General features: G+C 40.9%; 1 protein-coding gene across 2 annotated transcripts in view; it reads right to left on the bottom strand.

Annotated features, from left to right (window-relative positions):
- Window positions 1-12,910: 12,910 nt before the first annotated feature.
- ZFPM2 (zinc finger protein, FOG family member 2) overlaps window positions 12,911-27,839 on the bottom strand; it is a 359,953-nt gene continuing 345,024 nt past the window's right edge. For both annotated transcript variants that reach the window (XM_065895214.1, XM_065895215.1), the window contains 3 exons: window positions 21,525-21,731; window positions 18,063-18,287; window positions 12,911-15,472 (listed from right to left, as the gene is read on the bottom strand). In XM_065895214.1, coding sequence (XP_065751286.1) covers window positions 12,981-15,472; window positions 18,063-18,287; window positions 21,525-21,731 — 2,924 coding nt within the window. In that variant the 3' untranslated portion in view covers window positions 12,911-12,980. The remainder of the gene's footprint in view (window positions 15,473-18,062; window positions 18,288-21,524; window positions 21,732-27,839) is intronic.

Here is a 27,839-nt window from a genome sequence, read left to right as displayed (position 1 = left end):
CATAGCACAGGGAGATCAGCTCCGTGCTTTGTGACCACCTAGAGGGGTGGGTGGGATAGGGAGGGTGGGAGGGAGGGAGACGCAAGAGGGAAGAGATACGGGAACATATGTATATGTATAACTGATTCACTTTGTTATAAAGCAGAAACTAACACACCATTGTAAAGCCATTATACTCCAATAAAGATGTTAAAAAAATAAAAGAAAAACAACAACATTTCTTACTTCTTTTAACTCTTTAATGGGCCAAACTCTCCCTGTTCCAGGCTTTTTAATATGTGTTTTCTCTCCTTGAAACACTCTTACCCACCTTCTTTGTCATCAAAGAGCTACTCATACTTTCTTCCAGGAGAAAGACCTCTTACATCACAGTTGCAAATTATTAACTATTTATATTATATATTAATCTTTGGAATCTATGTCCCCAGTTCAAGTCCTGAAATAAAGCATGTACTTCAAAATTTGTTGCAAAAAATGTATCACCAAACAAACAAACAAAAAATAGAGGCCCCAAATAACAGGCCAGTGGCAAGAGGACAGATTTGACTGGTGATGGCCTGAAAGCAGGGCCTTAGATATAGAAAGAGGGTTAGGGCCAAAAAGGAGTCAAGCAAGGATTCCAACCCTCAGTCTCCCCAGCAGAAATCCCTAGTTGGGAATTTTTCTACCATCTTACCCCAGAGGTCTGTAAGTTCCCTCCTTAGAAAACTGGAAGGAGAGGGGAACATGAGTGGGAGTGAGTGCCAGTGGGAGATGAGAAAAGAAGCAAAATTCAGCTCTATATCCAGTATCTATATAGCGTCATTCTGAGCACTACTACTAGGATATCCTCCAGATAAACCCTGAGAGTCATCCCCTCAGCCTCATTTTCTGTCCCTCTGGCTCCAAACGGGCCTGCAAGTGGAAGGGGAAAAAAATGGATTAGTCTGAAGATGGGCTGTGGAATCTGACCTAAAGGGTTTGAATCCTAGATCTCCCACCTACTAGCTGTGTGTTTGGACATGTTATTTAATCTATTGTTCATAATAAAAGAAGGATAAAAACATTGCCTACCTCACAAGTTTCTGGGAGGATTAAATGATTTGAATCAGGTAAAGCCACTGGTGTTAATTGGGAGTTTGCTACCTTTTAAAGATGCTCAATGGCAGTTTCCATACACAGAAAAGATTATTACGAAGTTGCGCTGGGTTTAAAGTTATAAATTTAAAATTTTAATTTTCCTTAAACTTTTAAGTCTAATTTATGAGTCTCATAATCTATTTATAAATCAAACAAATTTAATCAGCACTTTTCATTTAAATCTTGATCTCACAACTCAGCCAAACATTCAGAAACTTTGAAATTTCATTAACACAGTATATTTAATGACTTTTAAAGCTTTTCAATTCCACATTAACAAATAAATATTCCTAAATATTTATACAAGTCCAGTCAATCTAATAAACTAAACGTATAAATACAGTAAACACTAAATTCCCAAACATGTTTTGACACTTTACAAGTATAGTAAAAATTCAACTTAAAATCAGAAATTTAAGTCAGAGTCAAATATATATTTTAAACTACAATCACATATTTGACATATTAATTCAAAACAAGTTATGTCATCCCAAACAATATCAGGGGTCACTTTTTCAAGTATTGTTTAGAACCAACTCTTCAGCCTGTTAAGTAAGATCTCTTAATAATCAGGATGCAATTCTGCTTGACAGGCTCAGCCTTTTCATATAGATGCTGTGCTACAGCCTTCCAAAGAGGCACTTCACAGCCTTTGCCCATTGGATTCAAGTTACACATTACCTAATTTTCAAATTACTTGAGTCAGTAATCCCTACTCAGGTGGTGATACTACTTGAGTGGATTACATCAATCTATTTATTGCTCCTTCTCTTCTGAATCCTTATCACATTCTTTTCAACTGTCGTACTAGGCTTTACATTTAAGCCACATCTAATTGGATTATGTGAGTCACAAGACTGCTCTGGGGTCACAACTTTATAAAAGGCACAAGAAATACTCAAGGACTGATAGCTGTTCTTATTAGATTATCAATATTGCCATTTTCTTTTTTCTTGGAATTAGTTTGGTTTATCTAGGCTTCTCTTGGTAACATTTAGGTCAGTAGTTCTGAAACTCTAGCCTGGGATCAGAATCACCTGGCGGGGGGGCTTATGAAACCATAGATTGCTGGGATCCACCCCCTGGTTTCTAATTCAGTATGTTTAGGGTAGGGTCTAAGAATATGCATTTCTAATAAATTCCCAGGTGGTGATATTGCTGGTCCAGGGGCCACACTCTGAGAATCACTGCCTTAGATTATATCCAGGATAGTGAATCTTTTGACATTTTTCCCACTTATGCCCTACATCCCAGCCTTGTTGAAAAACATCAATCACTTCAGTCAGTAAGGTATTACACTTTGTGTTAGGTATTGTGCTGAGTTCCAGGGATACAAGAATTAAGTAGGCATTAATTAATTCACACATTTTCATAGCGTGCATAGATAGAGATTACAAAGTGCTCCTAGAATCCATGGAGGGGAGATCACAAGAGCACGACATAAAAGCTAATTTTGAAGTAAGATCTAAAAGGCAGCTAAGAATTTAGCAAATGACAAATTGATAGGGACACAGGCAGGGATGGGGGAAGATAGGCATGGGGACAGGGGAGACTGTTTCCACAGAGGCTCATGGATGAGAGAAAACAAATGTATTAGATGACTCTTTCTTTGAGTCTTAAGCCCAGAAGCATCTAAAAGCAGAATTATGTTTTAAAGAATTTTAACTTGATCATCTGTTTTAAAATGTGTGATAATTGAAGAACGCCTCACTAGAGTGCGAGGCGCACAGTGATGGTGTGATTTGCAGGGCTATGGGTGGTTGACAGGAAGCAAACTGCCAGGTATTTCTCCAGCAAAGATGGGTTTACTTGAGATCAGCAGAGAACTGCAATTCAGGGTCTGCAACCATGGAGAGTCACGTGCAAGTCCCTGCAGAGCAAGGGAAGGAGAACACTTTTGTAGGAGAAAAAGGAAGTTGGGAGGGTTACCGTAAACAAAGAGTCCATGGCTTTTCATTGGCTGAGTCCTTGCCAGGAAAGAAGAGGAGTCTTTCTTCCTCCCGTTGGGGTCTGTGGCTGTAGCAGGGACTGAGAGCTCCTTCTAGTCCCCCCAACTCTGTCTAATCGAGGTCTCTGTTTATCAAACCCATTTCCTTCTGGTCCTGGGCACAGGACTGTTCTGAATTTCCTAGCCTCCTTTCGCTTCACTATGTGAAAAATTCTAGCCAGTAGAATGTGCTTAGAAGGGATACGTACTGCTTCCAGGTCTGGCCCATTAAAACCTACCTTCGAGTCCTCTCCTCCCCTGGCTGTCAGCAGGATGTCAGTGCTCAGAAAACTTAGAAACCTTGGGTTAATAATGAAAAAAAATCTGTAACAGCCTGAATACCTGAATGATTGCTTGGTCCCTCCTACCTATAGGGGCTAGAAATAAATTGTCATTGTCTTAAACTACGGAAATTTCATAATTTGTCTATGATAGTACCTAGCATTACTATAACTAATAGAGTGACTATGTCTTTTTATTTACCTATTTTTTTTTAGTAATGATCCTCTTTTAAAATTAAGGTCTGGAAAAATTTCTACTCCAGAATAGATCATACCCAAGATAATCCTAAATACTATAGTTAGAATGTCTAGGATATTCACATCATAAAGATGGTTGTGAAGACGTGTCCTTGTAACTGGTGCTAACGACCTAATTATTTGTTTAAGTGTCTCTTTCGGTAGGATATAAACCTTAGGTGTGCAAGGCTGTTTATCTTATTTCCTTTAGAGTGTCTGGCATAGTGGCTGTCATATATAGGTGATTAACACATATCTATAAAATGAATCAAGTACTGGATCAGCAAAGTGGAGATGTAAGCAGAAGCCCAACCAATGAAGATCTTAAGTTGTAAGAGAACTTGGACTCGGCCCTGGGGCAATAGGAAGCCACTGAAGGATTTAAGAAAGGAGAGATAGTAATCAGATTTTACCTTTGGAAAGATCATTGTAGTCAAAAAGATTTTCCACCTGAAAAAGTTGGAAACTGAAATTAGGAAGATCAGTTTGGAGGCTCTTATAATTTTGGTAAGGATGACTGTGCTATATATTAGTGGCCCTGTGAATGGAAATCCATCTGAGATATATCTAGAAGGAAGACTTGACAGAATTAGATGACTGCCTAAAATTGTGTGGGGGGATGAAACTGAGCAGGACCATGTGGGGCTCCTGGGCATGGAAGCCCTTCTGTCCCCCATTTCTTGTAGGGAATAGACTGTAGCCTCTATGACCTTCCCCGAGTTCCAAAGGGCAAGTTCAAACAGTTGCTAATCAGGGAAGGGAGGGGATGCAGAGACAAGGGAGGAGAAGCCAAGAAACAATAGTGTAGCCTTGGGACAGGATCCTGGTTCCGCATCCAGTGATACATATAACAATAGCTTTGAGCTCTTCTGCAGAACTAAAACCCCCAACAGATGGAAGATGTTAACTACTTGATGAAGCATTCTTCATTCCAGAGAGAAGGTCAGTTTGATAACCTTGAGAACCACAGTCACTCATCAGGAGGCCACCTGAGGCCAGATGAAAGGAATGCAGGTCCTACACACACCCTGATCCTCATCAGCAACCCCACCCTTGAACCACTGCTACAAAACTCCAAATCCCCCCCCAGGGTTGGGACACAAAATTTTCAGGGCATTAGCCTGCTGTCTCCCCCTTTGCCTGGCAAAGCAATAAAGCTGTTCTTTTCTACTTCACCCAAAACTCTGAGATTCCATTTGGCACCAGTGCACAGAGGCCGAGTTTCAGCATTAGGGGTGGGGGGCAGTAGAATGAGCGAGTGGAAGGATTTCTACATTTCTCTACCCAAAGCTAATTGAACACAGAGTCTCTCTTAACATCTGGTCCCCAGTGCCCATCATAAAGCCTGTGTCAGAGTAGGAACTCAAAAGTGAATGTGCTTATGAAGGAGTGAATGAATAAGTGAATGAATGAGTGAAACGAGAAAATTTGAAGGGCACAGTATTGAAACCAACGAATAACATTTGCTTTCCTACTGTTTCTGTTTGAGATTTGCGTCCTCCAGCTAGCACAGATGGCCCTGAGATTGCAATTCTCTTTACATATTTACTCTGCTCCCACTTGTTCTCACTCTCTCCCCACGCCCACCCTACCCCCCACCAGGAATGGTCATGAATCACAAATAACTCCACTATTCCCTTAAGCGTCTGCCTCTGATCACAGTGTGAGTCCGCCAATCTCGTAATAGACTCCAGAAGCATTTTCCTTGGGTTAAAAAATTCATCAAAATTAATACTAAATGGAAAAGGGGAAGTTCACAGTGAGCTAGCTGTCGTGTGTAAGTGAAACATGAATAGTCTGGAAAATAATAAGTTCTCTATTCTCTGAACTTTGTGTAAAGCAAGAAAAGAGGGTGAAAGGGCCACTTTCCTACTCCCACCTATCACGTAAGGCCAATTTAATTTACTAATTGATATAAATTTGCCTTGTTTGGATGACGGACAAATCCTCCTGTTGGGCTACTCCCCACAGGCCTGCAAGCTCTGTACTTGCCCAGCCTCAAGACTGAAGAAAGAGCCTGGAGTAAGCAACAGAGACATCAGTGGTTTAAGAAATGGAGGATCTTACACATCTGAAGCGCGGTCCTGGAGCGACATCCCACCGTGTTCAGCTGAGGGCCTGCAGGACACAGCAACAGTCTTGCTACCAGGAGAGAGGGAGGTTACCAGTTATAAGGGGAATTGACTTCAGGTTGGCTCATCAGTTACCAGGGAAACCAGCAGAGGAGCACGCCCCCTCCCATTCCCTTTGATAAGCCATCATAGTAGAGATGTTTTGATTTCAAGATTCGAACAATCACTAGCTGGGGCTGGGGGCGAGGATGTCAACTTTTACATGATTAAGAGGGCAGGTCAGTCGTGAGTAGGTGTGGGTGAAGCAGCACCGCTCAAGCAGGGATATACAGAGAGCAGGACAGCAGCTTGGGCGGCCTCACCATTCACCTCCAAACTGAAATAGGCGTAGAAATGAAGAAAGGAGCTACAGATTTGAGTGGAATATTAGTGGTTACTGAGCTCATTAGGAGTGAGGCATTCTGGGGCCTGGAGTAAAGGAAGGAAGCAACACTGCATAGGACTGGGAACACCGGGCAACTGCGTAGAAAGCTCATTCAGTGACAACCATGCCATCTTCAGCCTTGTCACTCAAAGTGGTCTGCATACCTGCAGCATTGGCATCACCTGGGAGCTTGTTAGAACGCCGACTCCCAGGCCCCTCCCCAGTCCTACTGAATCAGTCTGCGGTTTAACAAGGTCCTCAGTTACCTCATATGGACCTTAAAGCTTGAGAGGCTTTGCTCTAAATCACAGCACTCGAAGTGTCTACTGAGCTCAGATTCATTCACTTTAGGCTTACTTTAGAATTTATTATCCAGATTGGGACATTTGTGAGTGTGAAAAAGCGGTGTTAAAATAATTGTCCAAGAGGGAGGGGATATAGGTATACATACAGCTGATTCACTTCACTGTACGGCAGAAACGAACACAACATTGTAAAGCAATTTTATTCCAATTAAAAAAAAAAATTCTGAACCAGGTCAGGACAGTCCTAGGCAGAATAAGATACATGATTATCCTAACACAGGCAACCCCAGAACCAGCAGGCAGTAAAATGGTGGCAGGCGGACCTGCAACATGATTATAAGGGATTTGGCTTGAGGTAGACAGTGAGATCCAGGGCCTTACGGAAAAGGGTGACAAAGGCTTATAGAAAGACAACTGGGTTCAATACTTGGCTCTACTGGCTCTGTCATTTGGGGAACTCACTCAACCGCTCTAAGCCTCAGTTTGCTCATGGGTAAAACAGTCATCATAGCACCGATATAGTAGGTATGACACTTACTGCTCAATACTATAGTATGTGTGATATTACATTCCTTTGATCCCTAAATTAAACTGAATCTTTCCAAGTCTCCCCCCACAAAACAGGCAGGGAATTTAATCTGAGCATTATTAGAACTCCCTCCAACTTCCAAGATTAGGAAATCGACGGTTTATTTTACAATCCATGACATGTGAGAAAGACCCTTCATGTTTGGTTCGGACTTCAGGGAACATGTTGAGGCTTCTTGCCCAAGTCCTTACATAAGCTGAAAAAGACACACCTGTTGCTTTTGTGCCGGGAGAGGGAATAACTGAAGGAGCTAAATCATCAACTTGGCTGGAGAGTACGTGAAGCTTAAGTGGAAGGATTTGAGTAAGGGGTTTTGAGTAGGATCAGGGACAGTTCATCCATTGTAGCAGGAGGAAGGAATCTGTGTGTCCACCCTGCTGTGTCTGTGATTGTCTTGGTGTGAACTCCTTCCCGTTCATTCCTTTGTCTTGCATTCTCTCTTTTCCTCTTAAGATTTTTTCTTACCACTTCTATGTCCCTATTATTAATTTAAAGTGACTATTTCCACCATTGCATACTTTTCATAAATATAAGAGCATTGCGTTTTACTTATTGTTTTTCTTGAGGGTCATTGAACCCCAATAGGGAAAAAAAAGAAAGTTCTGGACTTAGTGAATTTGATACATTTACACCATCTGCAACCAGGTTATGTCAGATATGGGAAATGGACTTAATGACCAAAGAAGAGTTGCCAAGCAAAAGGCTGTGACATTCTTCTTTAATATGAAGATAAAAATTGTTTGAAATTAGTATATTATTTGTATGCAAAGTGAGGCTGCTAAGGCCCTTGAAAACAGTTTATTTTCTATCCTGTTTATTCTATTAATATACTAAGCAAACTCTTTTTTCTAGATAGTGCCAAAGTAAACTTTTGCCCAGGCTGTATCTGTGTTTTCATGATTCTCTGAATTAATAAGGTTTATTAAGCTCCAAACAGACATACTGACTGGTGCAGAGATGTCATCAGACTCAATTCTGCCTCATGATTGGGTCCTGAGTGACCAGCTGAGACCTGTTAGTTTAGATGCTGTATTTCTGCTGGATGCCACTGATGTTTTTTAATAACGTTCATGTCTCAATCAAACGCCAAGAGATTCATCAGTTTGGGCGTAATAATTTCTGCTGTGTTGCTGCACGGTTGTAGAACCTGACTGGGAGCCATAACCCCTCCACCTCCATATTGACCTCCCGTAGGAGACTGAATAATGGTTCCCCAAAATATCAGATCCTAATCCCTGGAATCTGAAAATATTACCTTATAAAGAAAGAGGGCCCTTGCAGATGTGATGAGGGATCTTGCCATGGGGATTTCATCCTAGTGGGCCTTAAATGCCATCACAAGTGTCTTTATAAGAGAGAGGCAGGGAGAGATTACACACAGAGAAGAGGAGGCAATGAGACCAGGGAAGCAGACGTTAGAGTGATGCAGAGTTACTAGAAGCTGGAAGATGCAAGGAAAGTACCCTCCAAAGGCTCGGGAGGGAGAACAACCCTGCCTGACATCTTGATAACAGACTTCTGGCCTCCAGATCTGTGAAAGAATACACTTCTGTTGTTTTAAGTCACCGAGTTCGTGGTAATTGTACAGGAGTCATGAGAAACGAATATGCTCCCTTTTCCTTAATCTCCAGAGACTATCTGAACTAGACTTAAGTGCATCAGAGAGAGGACAAGTAGCTGGAATTTTAGCTGCTTGCCTTAGTAGTTCCTTCTGCTTTAGTGGCAAAAGGAACAGGATGAGGGGAGGGAATCTGAGAACAGGACTCAGGTCTCTGGCTCTTACCCTTTAGCTCTGTGACTTTGAGTGTTTAAAATCTCTGATCCTTAGTTTTGCCTGAAAATGAGAAGGTTCAATTTGATTAAAAGATTTTCAAATGTTGTTTACAGATTCCATTATGACTTTTTGTTTTAATCTCAATATTAAAACACATATGTTGAATTATTTGAAAATTTTAATAGTTTTAAACACTCAAATATATTATGTGTTAATGAGCAACACTTTGAAGACCAATTGTGTAATAAATTCTGCCTCCAGCTTAGTTTATTTTGGTGTTGACCACAGAATACCGCTTCTCATTCTGCCTATGTTTAATTCAATGATTCTCATCGAGGGAAGACAACAGAATACCCTAGGGCTGCTTTGCCAAAAAACTCCAGAAATCCAGGCCCATCCTAAAATATTCTGATTTAGTAGGTTTTAGTATTCTGCAAAAGACTTAAATACTACAGAACAATCTGGAGAACCAACATAAACCATCGCTCTTTTTATCACCCTTCCCCCAAACCATTCAATTGGTGCTAATATCCTGTCCTACACGTTATCTTGTTCAACATAGAACATTTTTATCAGTGAAGATTGAAGATCCTTGATTTCGTCTTTGATTTGGTCTTCAGTATCTATTATTATGGAACTCGTACCCAGACCTGTCCTTCTCTTGGTATAGGCTCCCACTACCCCCATTTGGACCACCACTATGGCCTTCTAACTAATCTCCCTCTCTCTAGCATCTAGGCCTCACACTCACTCTATCACCATCCCTAAACACAATTTTCATTTCATGACTCTAAGAAGCAAGGTACAAGGCAAGTCCATAAACCTCAGCCTGGCATTCAAGGTCTTGTGACACCAGATTCCTATTTATTCCCTTATTTTCTTTAACTTTACAACCTGAGCCTTCTTCTTTTACTTTTTAAACAGTTTTTAAAGATTTTTTTTGATGTGGACCATTTTTAAAGTCTTTACTGAATTTGTTACATTACTGCTTCTGTTTCATGCTTTGGTTTTTTGGCCGCCAGGCATGTGGGATCTTAGCTCCCTAACCAGGGATCCAACCTGTACCCACTGCATTGCAAGGTGAAGTCTTAACAACTGGACTGCCAGGGAAGTCCCTGGACCCTCTTCCTTAAAAAAAATTTTTTTATTCACTCTTCACCCTCACATGCTACTCTAATGCCATCATTTACAATGATCTCTACATGTACAAATACCTTTATCTTCCTCTGTACTCTGCAGGGCCTGGTTCTGGTCCAAATGTCACTATTTCAGCCTATGCTATCTGTTTCCTTCTGTGAATGGGCTATTAGAACTTATTTTCAACTATACAAACGGTACTGGAAATATTTTTTTGGATATAGTACATAGGTATTTCAGGGCTCTCCAAAGGACAGGTAGTTTTCCTTATCATTCTACCTACCTTTTTGTACCCTACCCTGCCCATAAAGTCTTTCCCAACTCTTTCATCCCATATCGGTTTCCCTTTTTCTTTTTGCCTTTCTACTCTCCTTAGTCTCACTCAGTCTTCACACCTGGTCCTAGTTTACCTTGTGGTGTTTCCCAACATTGTCACATATTAGAAGCACCTGAACAGATTTAAAAAGATTTAAAACATCAACTAAGATCAAGGCTTTACATTTAAAAACTGTTATTCTCAACAAGCAACTGGAGAAAAGTTCTCGACCACACAGTATTTACAGGCTATGTTTGGGACTAGCACCTTATGTTCATTATTTTACCAAATCTAATAAGGATGAATAATAGTGCATCACAGGGCTTCCCTGGTGGCGCAGTGGTTGAGAATCTGCCTGCCAATGCAGGGGACACGGGTTCGAGCCCTGGTCTGGGAGGATCCCACATGCCGCGGAGCAACTAGGCTCGTGAGCCACAACTACTGAGCCTGAGCGTCTGGAGCCTGTGCTCCGCAACGAGAGAGGCCGCGACAGTAAGAGGCCCGCGCACCGCGATGAAGAGTGGCCCCCGCTTGCCACAACTAGAGATAGCCCTCGCACAGAAACGAAGACCCAACACAGCAAAAATAAATTAATTAATTAATAAACTCCTACCCCCAACATCTTCTTTAAAAAAAAAAAAAAATAGTGCATCACAACCTACTTGCAAACAGTGTGTCTTAACCACAGGTAGTTGCCTTTCCAGATCGGGGCGTTTCTCAGACTGCAGTAGACTGCATCTCTCTTGATGGGCAACGGGTGCCATCTTGACTACTGAATCACATGTCAACATCTCTGGGTGGCTCATTAGATCCTCTATGATCTAACCCACATTATCTGCTCTCCACTCTCCCTCAACGTGCAAACCCTCAGAATGAACACATGAGATGCGTGAAAACTAGTGCCTTTTACAAATTGCCAGCATGAAGTTTGTGCATCTTTACTCATCAGAGTCACTTTACCGCTTCGCTGCTCCTCAAAATGCAAACCTCTCTCTGGTAAACTCCATCTAAATGCTGGCTGCGGCACTTCCCCGATGGCGCAGTGCTTGGGAGTCTGCCTGCCAATGCAGGGCACATGGGTTCGTGCCCTGGTCCGGGAAGTTGCCACATGCCGCAGAGCAACAGTTGTGGCCCGTGTGCCACAACTACTAAGCCTGAGCTCTAGAACTCTCGAGTCACAACTACTGAGCCCGCTCGCCTGGAGCCTGTGCTCCGCAACAAGAGAAGCCACCGCAGTGAAAAGACCGCGCACCACAACAAAGAGTAGCACCCGTTCAGTGCAACTAGAGAAAGCCTGCACGCAGCAACGAAGACCCAGTGCAACCAAAAATAAATAAGTAAAAAAAAAAATTAAAGAAAATAAAATAAAAAATAAAAGTTGGGTGCACTTGATCATCTTTGGTGCCAATTCTTATGGTAGACTTTGTAAGCCTTTCAGACATTCATGAAATTGTTCTTTTTTGTGTGCTACAGTTGGGGGTGGGTAGAGAACAGAGAGATAGTGCTTATTTTACATATTAATAATGAACTTTTCTAGTTCCAGAGCCTGGAGTTTCCGGTTCATTTTAATAAAGTAAGTTATATTAACTGTTTTGTCATCATGTTACTACAGCTATCCAGTACTGTTTTGAACCTATTCTTGTTACAAAGAACGGGTATATAGGGTTTCCCTTGTATTTAAGAAAAAAAAGTATGCCAAACTTCTCCAACAATCTGGAATTTTATTCCATCCATATACATGCATAGTAACAACATTTGTTGAGAAATTATTTCTATCAGAAGTAGAACATCATCTTTGTGATCACCAGGTGCAGTATTGCTACTCTTATATTTAAATAGATCTTATATATGAATTAAATTCATACTTGCAGCATTGAGTTTAGGGTTTCGATTTAGACTGTGCCTTTCAAAAGATAAAACCGATTAATACTACCTCATTACTTACAATACTGCTTCCAGTAATTTTGTTCATTCTTATAAAGTATTGCATTTAACAGCAAAGTTTAAAAATTGAGACAGAGCTGCATCAGCGAAAGAAAATACAAGTACTATACAGGAAAAAAATTGCCATCTTCATTTAACATACATGTTTAAGATTAAGAAAATGGACAGAAACATACGGCTACATACAAATGCAAAGCCTAGCTACTAAGAGACTGTATCTGCTAAAATATAAAGTGCAAACGGAGCCTGATTATCCAAGAATTGAAATCTTAAGGCGAACTTAGAGCACGTGTATTTAGAACATCTTTGCAAGTTATATTTTAGCATATACATATATCTGCAACAGCATATAAGAAGAAATCAAGATACACAAGTGCTTTGGAAGCTATTTCTAAAATGCTTTTCTGTATTGTTTGTGACTATTTTCTTTAAAAGCTACTATACAGTGCAAACCATATATGCTACACAATAACTATACAATAACATTACAAATGACTTTAATATAAAGTTTTTAAATAAAAAATAACATAACCACAGCTATGAATACTGCTGGTAAAATAAATTAATTTTTTTTTTGAAAATGGCACCAATAATACACTTTACTAATGGACTGTAATGAAATTACACCTTAGGTCTTCAACTCAGCCATAATGAATTGTCTCCTGATTGCCCAGATGTAATTCAAACAGCTTTTTTTTTTTTTTTTGCTTTTTTTTTTTTTTTCCTCTGTACTGGGTAGAACAACATACTAAACACTGGTACCAAAGGTGAGTGATGTTTATTTATTTTGAGATTTCATTTGACATGTTCTGCTGCATGTGATAGGCAATAAAACTTCTTGTGAGTTATAAAGTTTGAGAGGTTGTTGAACTGGATGTCACACAGCCGGCAATATTTCCCACTGGTTGGAGCCTGGGTGGAGCCATTCACACCTTTAGCTATACTAGACAACTGGTCCTCTGTGGAAGGAATTCCTGGGGAGACGTTCTCGTTCGTGGCTAATGGGTTCTCCGAGATCCAGGAGGGAGATTTGCGGCTGTCTTCATGCTGAGGATTCTGGGCAATGTTCTCTTGCTGTGGGTTGGCGGCAGGGCGCTCGTCTTGCTTCAGTCCACCATTCACTATGACCATGCCTCGATTTTTGGGCAACAACGGCTGGGAATCTTTCTTCGGCACGGCGCACCCATTGGAAGAAGCCTGGCTTTTGGGAGATTCATTTTCCGCGTTTGTGCTTTGGTCCACGTCAGCGTTACGGATGACAAGAGAACCAGAAACATAATCACTTGGCTTTATTCCATAATAAGGAGAGAGCTGGTCGGCTCCTTTTGCCTTCTTTATTGCTCCAGGGTACAGGCATTGTGGAAGAAACAAATGTTTGTTTTCTTCTTTTGTGGCAATGAGCTGAGCGGCTTCACTGAAGACTTTCAGGCCCTGCAGGGTTGCTAAGTGGGATGAAAATAAGTTTCCGTTGGGGGAAGGCTGCTTCAGATTCCCATTTTTCTCACATTTTATGATGCTTCTCTCATAGCTGACATCGGGGCTGTTTCGTTCACTTTCTGGATTCGGAAACACTTTGCTGTCGAGCGGAGCCAGGTCATTACGCTGGTGTGCAGTGACCGGGCAGAAATTCTGCTTGTGGGCCAGGTAGTTTTCTACCTTGTTGAAGCTGATCTTGCACACGGTGCACTCGTGGTAGTCCAGCAGCCTTTTGGGAGATGCAGTCGTCCGCTCAGACTGGGATAAACACTTTTTGCTGAGATCTATGGGCACGTCCATCTCTAGGCAGGAAACGCTGGAATGAGTCGTGTCACATTTGGAAACCGGAACACACTTGTTAATCGTGAGGGACGTTTCCAAGTGCTTTGAGACAATTCCTGGAAAGATATCACATCTTGGATGGTAGCACTCTCCCAGCCCTTCCGTGGGTTCTTGAGTGGAGGTACAAGGATTGCTGAGGTTGGCTACGTCGAGAAATCGCTGTTGGACTAGCGGAGGCCTTTGCTCCTGTTCAGGAAGACACATCTCATACATCTTCCTGCGCTTGCGCGTACGCATGGTTCTCTGCACGGCAGGCACTTTGTTGGAAGCTGACCTCTTGAGCGGAGGGTCGTGGCGCGTAGCACAGTAATACTGTTTGTGGACCATGTATGTTTCATGCCGGCTGAAAGTAATGTTGCAAGCTTCACAGGTAGTCTTATTGGGGTCACTTTCCCCATCCACTAAGGGGACACTGGGATTTTTCACATCAACAGGTTTTCCATTAACTTTATCATCATTGCTGTTGGGGGTGGAGAGCTTCTTAGCTTGAATGGAAAAGTCCTTGTCGTGGCCCTTCCCATTTGGCCCAATTAAATCTAAAACAGTGGAAGAATTGATGCAGGGTGTTTGAAGAAGTGGATTCTCAGGATCAACAGAATGAGCGGCTGGATTGAGAAGGTTTATCGAGGTTTGGCCAGTGTTGGGACTCACGGCCTCAGGCATCTTTTCTGAAACACCAGGGAACTCTGGGGACTTGGCCATCTGCTGCCATCGGCTGCTGCAGTAATGTTTTTTGTGCACTAGATAATTATCCAAATTATTGAATGTTATGTTACACTCAAAACAGGTAGCCCCTTTGGGCATCAAGGGGCTGTAAATGACGGGAGGGTAGCTACTACTTCCGTGCCTCAGTCGCCGATGTACCAGTTCAGACATCTTGGCTAAGATCTCTGAAGCCTGAGGGACCATTGTGATATCTTGGGGAAAAGCAAACTGAGATAGAAAGGGTCCCACGGGGAAAGAAGGCCCGATATTAGGCTGAACTGGAGATGAGGCAAGTCTTGGACTAGAGGGCTCAGACTTTATTTTCGTGTAAGAAAAGCTTTGTTTATTTGTTGCAGACTGAATTTCGGGTCTCTGGTTAGTGAGAAAGAGCTGAGTCTTTTTCTCACACTTGTCCAGCTCCGTGTCAGAGCTCGCATCTTTAGTCTGCATGGCCTTTTGGCTCTGGGGGAGTTCACTTCTGGTCAGCGAGTCTGTGGCTGGCTGTAAGCTGTCTTCGGTTCCACTTGGAGAGGGTTCCAAGTCACTTTCTCTGGGCAGTTTGCCGCCAGGGACATGGAGCTCCTGGTGCTGCAATAACTCCCTCTGAGTCTGGAAGCCGAAGTGGCAGTGATTGCATCGGAAGGCAGCTTGAGTGAGATGGGAGAACAGGTGTTGGTGAAAGTTGATCACAGAATCAGCAGTGTAGCTACAGACGGTGCATTTTAGACTAGCACCAGGGGGGAGGAATTCTTCCATTTTCACTCCTGGAGGAACATACAAAATCAGAATACTGAGAACCACACATATTGGTTTTCTAACGATATGAACCGTTACTAATGACCTCATGTGTCCAACACAGCAGAAACGAACTGAAATCTTTCAGAATCTTATTTGTGATAGTAACGTTTTTCTTGCGACGTCCTTCACCATAGATGATGATAATAACAGCCCTTTATGGTTTCCGAGGCACTTTCATGAATATTATTGCATTGTAGTGGGATAGGCATCATTGTTTCAATTTTACAGGTCGGGGAACACATGCAAGGAGGCTAAAGGAATTGATTATGGTAATAAAGCTATTCCGTGATGGAGCCATGACTAAACTCCAGATTTTATAATTTCTAATCCAATAACCTTCTTACCACAGCACTATGCTCTACATTAGGAAGAAGCAGGCATTAGTTAGAGTTGATAGTGATAACCTATGTGCAAATCAAATAAATCTTAGTGCATTTAGTGTACCAGATTAGGTCTTTATTCAAAAGAATCCAAATAGTAACCATTTTCTAAAGTAATTAATAACCTACTAATTTATCTTTGGTACAAATTTAGAATTTTATTCATTGGTTTTGCTGAACATGGTTTATCTCTATCCAGGGCTGATACTGGTACCAGTACATTAATGTAGGCATTTAGGACCGACATCCATGCTCATTGGTCATGGCCTGTTTTTAGTCAGTTATTAAATATTTTGAATATCACCACTGACTGGTGGGTAAGCCTCAATGCAATATTGTGATTTACAAGGAATATGTATTTGGTCATTCTGATGAGTAAAATCTATTTCTCATATATATTTGGTCTTTATCCTTGGTTCCCAGCTCACAGCTTCTAAAACTCTTGGAGTTTCCTGTGATAAGAGTGATAAAGGTGTCTTTGTTATGTGACTGAGGTGACTTTTGGAAAGCCCTTAGGTAACCTAAGGACGGGTGGTTGTTAGGAGAAGCAATCTTGTGATTACACGGGTTGGAACTTTCATTCTTCCCCTCCTCCACTTCTGGGAAGAGGGGCTAGAGATTAAGTTCAATTGCCAATGGCCAATAACTTAATCAATCCTGCCTATGTAATGAAGTCTCCATAAAACCCCCCAAAAAACAGAGTTCAGAGAGCATCTCAGTTGGTAAACATGTGGAGATCTGGGGAGAGCGGCAGGCTCTGAGAGCACTTGGAAGCACCTTGCCCGTTCCCCAAACCTAGTCCTATGCATCTCATCCATCTGGCTATTCCTGAGTTATATCCTTTTATAATAAACCAGTATCTGGTGAACAAATGGGTTTTCTGAGTTCCGGGAGACACTCTAGCAAAGCAGTCAAACCAAGGGGGTGTCTTGGCGACCTCTGATTTATAGCCGACTGGTCAGAAGCACAAAAGACTAAAGTCTGCATTGGGGTGGCGGTGGGGGAGTCACTCTTGTAGGACTGACCCCTTAATCTGGGGAATTTAGTGCTCTCCCTACATAGTGTCAGAATTGAGTGGAGTTGCATTGCAAGACACTCAGTTGGTGTCTGAAGAATTACTTGGTCGGGGGGACCCCTTCCCCTATGAATTGGAATCAGGATCTGGATACTTTTACTTACTCAGGTCAACTCTTGTTCCCATTTGTTGGCATATGGTTAAATCAGGCTTGGTTCCTCCTCTCTGCCCTCTAGACTTAAATGAGAATTGTCTTTTATATTTATAAGATGAAAATATGGCAGAGAGATAGAGATAAAAGGGGACTTCTTTTATTTGTCTCCTTTTCTCCTTGGCTAATCCAATACTCATTTTCCTGTTGAGCTGGGAAGATGCCTCTATCTCTATTTTTGATTTGCGCGTGACTTTACACACACCATGTGAGACAACCAACCTGTTTCTGCTTCCCCTGCTTTATCACCTCATAAAGACAGCTCTTTGTAGGGAGAGGGAAGAGAATAAGTAGAAAGGAAATGGCTTATTTTTATAGGCGCAAAGACAAAAGCTTGCCCTGTCCTAGAGCACTGGAGGTTGGAGTTCGTTTTTTTAAACGGAGCACCCCAAGCAAAAACAGCAAAGGAAGTCACCCGGAGGTGACTTACAAGTTTCATACTTTAGGCGCTGAATAACTATGACTCCCAAACCTTGGTTTGCCCTATCCAAGGATGTTCAAAGGAATATCTAAAATTAATATAATTCTGTACATTTGATTCAGTTCAGTTGTTTTTAAAATATAGGAATTAGAATACTATGGATGATACTGACAACAGTTGGGCATACAATTCCAAATAAATGGGAATATTTGCCACCTTGCTCTCAAGAACAGGCTTAAAAAAAAGAAAGAAAAAGAAAAAGAAACTTGTTTTTCAGCATAATTACTTTAGTTGAGAAAAAACTAGAATGATTTAGCCTGTAAACTGAGCACTGTAAGTCGTTAGAAAATAATTCAGACCCAAGTCCTTTGAATAGAGTATACTTGTTCGTGACAAAAGATAATAACCAGCTGGTCCAGCAAGTTTAAGTTTGATTTTATAGATAGATAGAGATGTATGAATGTACGTATATATGTAGAGAAAGAATAGGGTCTCCTGGAGTAGAAGAAGAAACAAGAGAGGCACTCACCACTGTGTGAGTTCATGTGCATTTCTAGAGCTCGGGCATTTGAAAAGCTCTTGGTGCATTGTGGGAAGGGGCACATACTGGAAATCTGAGGAGTGCTGTCTTCGTTTTCCTCTGACACTGGAGCAGTTTCTCTTTGTCTCCCACTGCAATAGTACATCAAATGGGCTTGCAGATTCCGCTCACTCCGATACCAGATGCCACAGGACTTGCAAGGGAATATATCCTCTGCAGGCAGAAACACAGGGACACGTTAGCTGCTGCCCACTTGGAGCCAACCATGGGTAAAGCAGCATTTGGTTCAGTTTTCCTCAGAGTCTGCTCCCAGGTTATGAATTAGGCAATCAGACAGGGGCTAGTGCAGTCTTGGGTGTTGTTCCACAGTACAGAACTATTTTTAAAGAAATGTTCCACTTAATGCGGTTTACCTTCCCACAGACTCTTTAGAAAGTGGTACTCTAGGAGAATCCCAACATAAAGCAAAAGAGATTAATCCTAAACTGTTTATATTGCATTTATAGTTTAGAAAAATAGGCATTTATAAATAGCAAAGTGAATTGGTTTATCTGCTTGATTAAAAGGTAAGAGATCTAATGGCTGAACTAAAGTTAGCTTTGATGCCAACTCCTGACATCATTGGTCCATTTAATAAATTAATTACAGAGTACCTCCTTAGTGCCAGATCTATGCTGAGTTGGGTGTAAAACAAAATGAGAGACCAAACAGCTGTTGTTAAGGAGCTTAGATCTCCTGGGGCTGGTTAACAAGTGGTTCGTTTGTTCATTACATTAGAATGTGATGACCACACACAGTGATGGAGGTACTTGAAGAAGTCAGAGAAGGATTTAGAGGGAAGATGATGACATGCCTTAGCTGCCTTGTGAAGGATGAAATTAAGCTCGTCAGGTGGAGAAGAGGATTGTGTCCTCCTAATCAAGGGATCAGCTATGGGAGCCTGAGAGAGTGACTGGGTGGAGGCTGGGAGGCTATTCTGTAATCTCAGGCAAGGGGCTGGGAGAGATGAGGTTGTAGAAGTCAGGGACAGACTACCAAAGGCCCTGTCAGTTTTTTTAAGTTTAGATTTCTATCTCAATGGTTATGGAAAATGACTGAATCATTTCAAGCAATAGACAGAATCAGCTATGATATAATCCTAACAGTGGAGTTTTGAAGGTAGTGAATTTGGAAGGAAGACTTATGACTGGTAGGAGACAACTGCAGTAATCTAAGTGAAATATGACAGAATTTAAATTGTAGCTAATAGTCATGTACTATTTGTTAAGTCATGCTATAATATGTATGATATGTATTTCTCATGTATTCATTCATGGAAAATTTCTCTCTCTGTTTTCCCCTCATTCATTAATAGATGAAGAATATGAGGTTGAGTAACTTGCCATTATCATGCAACTGGGTGAACTGGGATTGGAAAACCCTGGTGTAAACACTCTTCCATAATGCCTCAATGAAAGGGGGACAGAGAGAAGAAAAGTTATACTGAGGAAGCAGAACTGACTGGAAGTGATGACCACTATTTTGCAATTAGATGTTAGAGCAGAAGGTAAGGTTTCTCCTTGGTGCCTAGACTTCTTGTTGGCATTTCTGTGTTAAGGGATGTTTTCATTCATCTCTACAGGGAATAGAAGACAGATGGGTGATGAATTCAGGCTGGGGCACATATGGAGTGACTAAATCTGACACTGCATTGTGCAAATTTGGCACTTTTGTAGTGCCTCTGATCAGAGGGATGGCAGATAACACTGTAAACTGGGATTAATCCAGGCACACCGGGGCATATGGTCACAGTAGATATGTGGGAGTGGCTCTTTCTGTGAGAAAGAGACAGGAACGTTGCAAAGATGGCAAGAGAGGTCTGAAACTCGCCAGAAACAGCTGGACTTGTGATTTATAAACTGTTAATGTATAGTGAGTTGGAAGACATGATAGTGAAGGAGTTGACTCAGGAGATCCTGTTGAAGGAGAGAAGGAGAAAAGTAAGGACCAAATTCTAGCGAATGAGAAGTAAGGACAGCAGGTATAATACAGAATTTTAAAATACAATTTAATTACAAAATTATATACTACTGCTGTTTATTATTTAGCCCCTCCCACCCAAGTTTTAGTTACATTTATACTTTTCAGAGGCCCAGTGTATAGTAAAGGGTTTATTTTTCAGGATGACTTTAACTGATTAACTAATTTAAGAATGAGAACAAAGCCTGTATGCATCTATGGTGATATATTTGGGATTAATAGTTATCTTGCTATAGAAAGCAAACAGAGTATTCCTTCAAATATAATTAGAATTAACATTCACACACTGGAGTGTCACAATAATATAAGATATTCCTAGAATAGGTGGTAACAAAATCATTTTGCCTCAGTTTCAAGTTGGGTCCATGTTATTTCAAGTTCCTCACTATTCAAATCAAACTAAAGATTCAGTAAACAAAACAACTCCATTTACATTAAGGAAATTCAGAAATAGTAGCTTGGGTTGTGTACACTGAATCCACTGGTTGCATGCAGAGTAATTCCAGATACACCTGAGAAGTTCTTCATTCTAAAGGATGCTGTTACAGCAAGAACATAATTACTGTTGAATATATATGTATGTATATATGGATACATATATAATATCAAGACATGATTGTCGTCTCTAGACTTCTGCATCATTCAAAGTCTCGGGGATTTTCAAGGACATTTTTGACTCAATGCAATGTTTCACTTGCCACTGGCTTTAGAATCTATTCTCCTCTTAAGATGTACTCACGTGTTCTCACAGAGCTAGATAAAAGCAGAGCAGAGTCTAGCATTCTGATCTTGGGACTCCTAGATCACTGATTTTATGTCAAGAAAATACAAACTAAGTTCAGTAGTCCTTTTAACAAACTATAATCACAAAGGTATATTTGCCAGGGCACATTTTAAAATTCTCCATATAAAGTATTCTAAGATTATACGTATTTTTCTTTCTCTTCTCTTTATTTTTTTTTACATTAGCTGATGTCTTGATTTATCCAGCCTACATTTCCCCTTCATTAGTGTAGCTAATCAAATTTGATTTTGTGTCCTTTTTCTTATTTTATGTTTTAACTCTATGGCCCCTAATACCAAAACCATTCTACCATAGAGCAACAATGAAGGCTGTTGGACCTCTTACAGCTAAATCGTCTTGAATGTTGTTTAGTTTAGAATGTCAGATTTTTCTGTGTGACATTCAGGAATCCAACCTGAAATGAATGAATTGAAGTTATTCCTTTTATACTCCCACGAGAAGCGAGCACGAACACACACACACACACACACACACTTAAAACTGGAGAGAATATAAAATAAAATCATAACACTGGAGAAAAAAGTCTGTCCCTGGTTGCCTGTCAGTAGACATTATTTTTTTCTCTCCCATAAATACCCATCACCACTACAAAGCTATTGTACTGGGCTATTGCACTCAGCACTTACTATTGACAATAGCTGTAGGCAAAATAGAAGCCATGGCAGCTTGCTGAGGGAGCAGCTGAATTGAGTCCAGCAGGCGCGCCGGGTACATCCCTTCTGTAAGAGTCATCTGACTGGCAGCTTGTAGCCTTGAGTCAAAATCCACCACAAAGGCAATTAGCTCTTCACCCTCAGAGATGGCCTTCGTAGTCGTGCACCAAAGCTGACCCCCTATTGAGAAGAAAAAAGAAAAAGAATTGACGTAGAATGCTCTAGCCTGCTGTACATTGGATTGATGTCAATAGGACCTTCTCATGTTTTTCACATCAGTTTCTACTGTGGTGCAGTGTTTGATCAAGACAACGGCTGTCCTCCTCTTCCCTTTGTTAACCTAAAACAATAAAACTGCCAGTTACTTTACCAGCGACACAAGTTTAATAGCAAGGAGCTGCAACTCAGGACAGGCAGCTATGGTCAACCACATGAAAGTCTGGTGAAACACAAGAGAGGAAACTCTTATAGAGAAGGGGAGGTTGGGTGGGGCCATTATAAACAAAAAGCTCACTGGAGGAAATTGAAAGTTCCAAATATAGTGGCTTTTCATTGGCTGAGTTGTTACATTCTTTCATTGGCTGAGCTGTTGTCAGACAAGGAGAAATGCTTTCTTCCTTCAGCTGAGAGGTATTAAGTAGTGTCACTTCCTGATGGAGATGCAAAGTCCATCTCTTCCTGTTGGGATCTACACTGAAGTCAAGTAGTACATGCCAGCTCCCCCTTCTGACTTCCCTACTCCATTTTAGTGCTGTTTCCCTTTATTAATTTTCGTACCTGCCTATGTGGAAAATTGTATTCCTTGCATCAAATGAACTGTTCAGTGACCAACAGTAGGAGAAGATTAATAACCAAGTGTAGACATAATCTGTAGAGAGTTTTGTCAACTGTTTGCCTTCCAGCGCTTGACTTAATCATCAACCATGTTATTTATTACATGTTATACTGCCTAAGAACAAGCATGGTAGGGATACAACCACAAAATTTATTTCAGGTGAGGCTTTGAAGTTACTCTTTACGTGCTCTTTCTGTACCTTATGGAAATAAGAAGTTATTTCTTTTTCTCTCTCTTCCCCAGATACTGGGGAATATATATATATGTGTGTGTGTATATACACACATATATATATGTGTATATACATATATGTGTATATATATGAATGTGTATATACATATATGTGTATATATATGAATGATACCTAAAACTACAAAGCAAGTAAACATAGTTCCTAAAATTTAGAACATTAAAGTGAAATTGCAGTTAGCTTTACTCTCCTTATAAGTCTGCTGCCATTTATTTTGGGGGGGTGGGGGGTGAGCACCGAGTGATCTTTCCTTATATAATATTTCTCATAATGCAGCTTCTTTATCTCCTTTTACCCTGATTGAACTTCCTGAAAAGGAGATATGCCAAAGAGCCTTTTCAGAAAGGCTTATTTAAATAAAGATTTGTTTAAATGAAAAGAACCCTCTCTTCAAACACTAAGATAGACTCTGGCTTGGTGCTTCGAATGATCGCGTGTGGTGCATTAAAAAGAAAATTAACTATGCAAGTACATCTTCTAATGTATTGGAATGCGATAGTGAATGCTCATTTATTTAACATGTTTAGACAGGCAAAGCACTTATATTTTGTTATCTACACTCTCAGGCCTAGATATGTATCCTGTACAGTTATGCCTGAAGTAATATGGCATACTTGATATGTTATAAAGCTTTTTTTCCTCATTGTGTATATACTGCAAGGCTATATATATTGTACTCATTAAGCAAGCAAAAATTGTACCCATTCTGATAAGTAATATTGCTGTTTATCTTTCAGCATAACTGCCTTTTCAACCGCACTTCATTTTTTTCCACCCTGAAAGAGATCATAGTTTTTAAACAACTTGTGGTAAAACGCTGGTGGAAAAGATAACAACAGCATATGATAGGGCAGAGTTTGCCTAGAAGATTCAGGACATCGTTTTAGAGAAACCTGGGACAGTTAATTAAACCAGCTGATTAAATTTCAGAGGTAAGCAGACAAGACACCATCCACGACAGTAAATGTCTGTGAAAAAATAAAGCTAAAATTACAGACCTCGAATTCATGTGAAAGTTTCCAAGGAAAACACAAATATGCTAAAAGACTAGAAAACAACCATTTTTCACTTTCACTTTAATATATCTGAAAGCATACACGTTTCCCAAAGTTGAAAACAGATTCACCTTGGCATTGATGACTTCTTTACAAATATAGAAGCTAAGCGGCATCATCGCGGAATCTGATGAGCATTGAAAAGCGCTAAGTGATGCTATTTCTGCTGGTGATGCTTCTTCCCCCTGGAAGGCTTCTGCATTTGGCTGTTCGGCCTTCTCTGATGTGCATACAGATCTAAACTACTTACAGCTATAGACAAGGTAATCATTTGCACCTTATCTTTCCTCTGGGACAAGGTTTATCAAGTGAGTCTGTGTAATAGAGAGGTGGGGAGGGCAGAGGCAGGCACTGCAGTTCAGGTTTAGTTCCTCGCCTGGTTTTTTAGAGTCACTGGATTTCAGCGTTGAACTGAATAACTTATATTACTGGTAACAGTTTTCCATTTTTTGATAAACTTACATGGTTGGTAAATCCAGCTATGGCTGTGTTTTACAAAAGGAAAGTTTTGGATTCAGGTACCCGGGAGAAATCGATATTTTAGAGAGGGTAGCACTCGGCTAATCTTTATCACAGCAGTGAGGTCAACAGCAGGATGACTCCGAATACTTGGGCTCAGACTTTGAACCAAAAAGATCCAATCAATAAATAAAATTCACAAAATATTAAGTGAAAATTAAAGCAAGTAAAACATGGGCTTCCGTGGTGGCGCAGTGGTTAAGAATCCGCCTGCCAGTGCAGGGGACGTGGGTTTGAGCCCTGGTCTGGGAAGATCCCACATGCCGTGGAGCAACTAAGCCCACGCGCTGCAACTACTGAGCCTGTGCTCTAGGGCCCACGAGCCACAACTACTGAAGCCCACACGCCTAGAGCCCGTGCTCTGCAATGAGAAGCCACCGCGGTGAGAAGCCCACGTACCACAACGAAGAGTAGCCCCCGCTCTCTGCGACTAGAGAAAGCCCGCACGCAGCAACGAAGACCCAACACAGCCAAAAATAAATTTATTTTTTAAAATAAATAAATAAAAAATAAAGCAAAAAATGATTTTTCTACATTATTAAGCAGCCTGGCAGTAGTAACACATATCTGTTTTCAGATGTTCCATATTTTATTATCTTTATCATTTTATCTCACTTTACGGTTTCGTCAGAGCATATCCTTTTAAAAGGCTGAATCAGACTGAAAATGTACTGTGCAGGTCTGATGAAGAAGTCAATTGTCTTAGGATTTAGTTTTTCAAGTCGTTCATTCATCGGCTATTCATTGGTGTGCCAGCCTGTGTGCTATGGTTTCATGCACAACTTCACATACAACCTGAATGCACACATATAAACAGACAAATTATAATACCACACGGTGGTGCCATCCCCTAGTACTAAAGAAATGTGAGAGGGGTGAGTGACTGAGACTTCTTGGAGGAGTCAGGCAAGCCATCCAATGTGACATTTTTATTGACTCAAGAAGAGTAGAAGTAAAGTAGCAGAAATATGTGTAGGGAGGACCTGGCAGGTACATCGTTACTGGCAGATACAGGAGCATGCGTGTGAGTGCAGGATTATGGAAGAGGCTGCCTGGCCCTCGGAGGCCAGCAAACCTAGAGCTTGGGGTCTGAGGGAGAAAGAGGTGGATTATGGGCAGTGGTGTGCCAGAGCCAGCCTGTTCTGGATCACAGGGCAGAATGTTCAGTTGTCAGGAATCCTGTGTGCTGGTTGATGTCACGTTGGTAACCTGAAATCAGCTATGGTGAGAGTTGTAGCATTTGCTGTCAGAAACTGTCAAGCACTACAAATCAGGGCTTCCTCCCACAGGAAGTTTAGAGCAGGGTGAGAGTTTTGATGTAACATAAAAACAGTTGTGTCCAGCTCATGGTGGAGTGATGGCATATATATTTATTTGAGTGAATGAATGATCTGAGCTTCCCCCCCGCCGCACCGCCCCCGCCAATATATAGATCTCAGGGTCTTGAGGAGAGTAAACTGAAGGGGTAGGAAATGTTATCTCGAGGGCTATTAGGAGGCTGTTGTACCAGTTCAGTTGTGAGAAGTGTAAACTGTAGGGGAGAAAAGGGCCAGATTCAAGAGACATAGCTGACAGAGGACTGGGGTGATTTCCTGAGATGCGTAAAAGAAACTCTTGAAAATGACACAGAGGTTTCTGGTTTGCAAAACCAGCTGATGGTAGTTCCATTAACAAGGCAGTAAAGCTGGTATATTACCAAGTGGTATTATACGGACAGTAACAGATAATTGGTATTAATTAGGAATAATTTCTTTGGGTCCGATAGGCTAGGGGGTTTATGTATTTCATCTATTTTAATCCTATCAATCATTCTGTGAGGTGAGTGATAGTTTCCTCATTTAAGAGTTGAGGAAATTGAATCTTGGAGAAGTTAGCTAACGTGCCCAAAGCTATACACATAGCAGAATCACTGGCGGAATCATGATTTAGACTGTCCAACTCCAAAGCCCAAGTGTGCATGTGTGTTTTATGTATGTGTATGTATATGCATGGGAGTACTGAATTTGGGAGTACTGAATTTGGCTTTGAAAATGTAGAGTCTGAGGTACCTGAGAGGCTTTTTGGTGGGTGTATCCAGGAGGCAGTTGAACCTTGGAGGAGAATAAGGCTGGAGAAAAAAAATATTTTGGAAGTCATCAACACATTCTAAATAGCTGTGGATGCTCTTTGCATTGATGTGGTAATGCAGGAAGACTACAGCATGAAAAGAGAAAGAACAAAGATTGAAACTTGGAGAATCTCAACATTTAAGATGTGGGTAGAGGAGATGCAATCATTTAAAGACATAGGAAACATATACTTGGAAAGGTTAGAGGGGAACCAAGAGAATGGTACCGTAAAAGTCAAGGATTGGTTCTTGGAAACAGCTTGGCTGAGTTCTTTTGATGTGAATTTAGAGCATACAACTTGAGGGAGTCATTTATAGGGAGAGACATCCCAAGTATTATAACATAGTTTCAATTACTGATTCAAAAAAAATATTCTAAATGTGGCTGCTAGTGACGATGTAATCCCCTCTGGAGGAAGTACACCGGCCCCAGGCTGCTGGGATGCAAATCTTGGCTGTGCCGCTTGCTAACTGTGTGACTTTGAACTTATCACCTAAGCATTCTATCAGTTTCCTCAGCCTTGAAAATGGGGATGGTGATAGTAGTATTGAACTCATGGTATTATCATGAGGATTAAATAAGCAAATATATGTGTGAAAGCTTCAGAACAGCACCTGCCATAGTAAGTGCTATATAACTGTGAACCATTATCCTTTTGGTTTGGTCTGGTTGGGGCTATTTTTCTCATTTCTCACTGCCCTGCTAAGTCGAAGAAAAGAAATCTCACCAGAAAGAAAACATAAACCTACAAATTCAATGAGCACATGTATCTATGCTTCACTGGAGAGAGCTAACTCATTTTGGAAAAATGATTAAGGCTGCATCATTTGTGGATCACATACCGATCTTGACCAGTTAGAAACAGAAAAGGTTTCTAGCAATCTACATGGGGCTGAGGAGACAGGAGAAGCAATTTCTTACCCTACCATTTTTAGAGCTAGGGTAAACACAGCCAACTCTAATTTACAATTCAATGGAAGGTAGTAGTCTTCATCTTGATTAAGAAGCAATCTGAGTGCATGAAAATGATAAATCATGTTGATATTTAGCTTTTTTGGTGTCTTCACTGATTGACCTCACGTTCAATGGAAACAAATCACAGGGTATTACATTTGGCTTTAAAATGAGAGCACCACTATCAAAAAAAAAAACAACAAACAAATCAAAAAACAAACAACCCCCCCCAACCAAAAACACGCAAAGAAAACAAACCCAAAAGCCCAAACAAACAAACAAAACCATGAGAAAACAAGGACTGGCAAGGATGTAGAGAAGTTAGAACCCTTGTGCACTGCTGGGGAGAGGATAAAATGGTAGTGTCACTGTGGAAAACAGCATGAGGGTTCCTCAAAAAATTAAAAACAGAATTACCTATGATCCAGCAATTCCACTTCTGGGTATATGCTCAAAAGAATTGAAAGCAGAGAGTCTCAAAGGGATATTTGCACACCCATGTTCAGAGCAGCATTATTAAAAACACCTAAAACATGGAAGCAACCCAGCTGTCCACTGAGAGAAGAA

This window comes from Phocoena phocoena, chromosome 17, assembly GCF_963924675.1.
Source record: "Phocoena phocoena chromosome 17, mPhoPho1.1, whole genome shotgun sequence".
Taxonomy (NCBI): Eukaryota; Metazoa; Chordata; class Mammalia; order Artiodactyla; family Phocoenidae; genus Phocoena; species Phocoena phocoena.
This window is presented reverse-complemented; position numbering and strand designations above follow the sequence as displayed.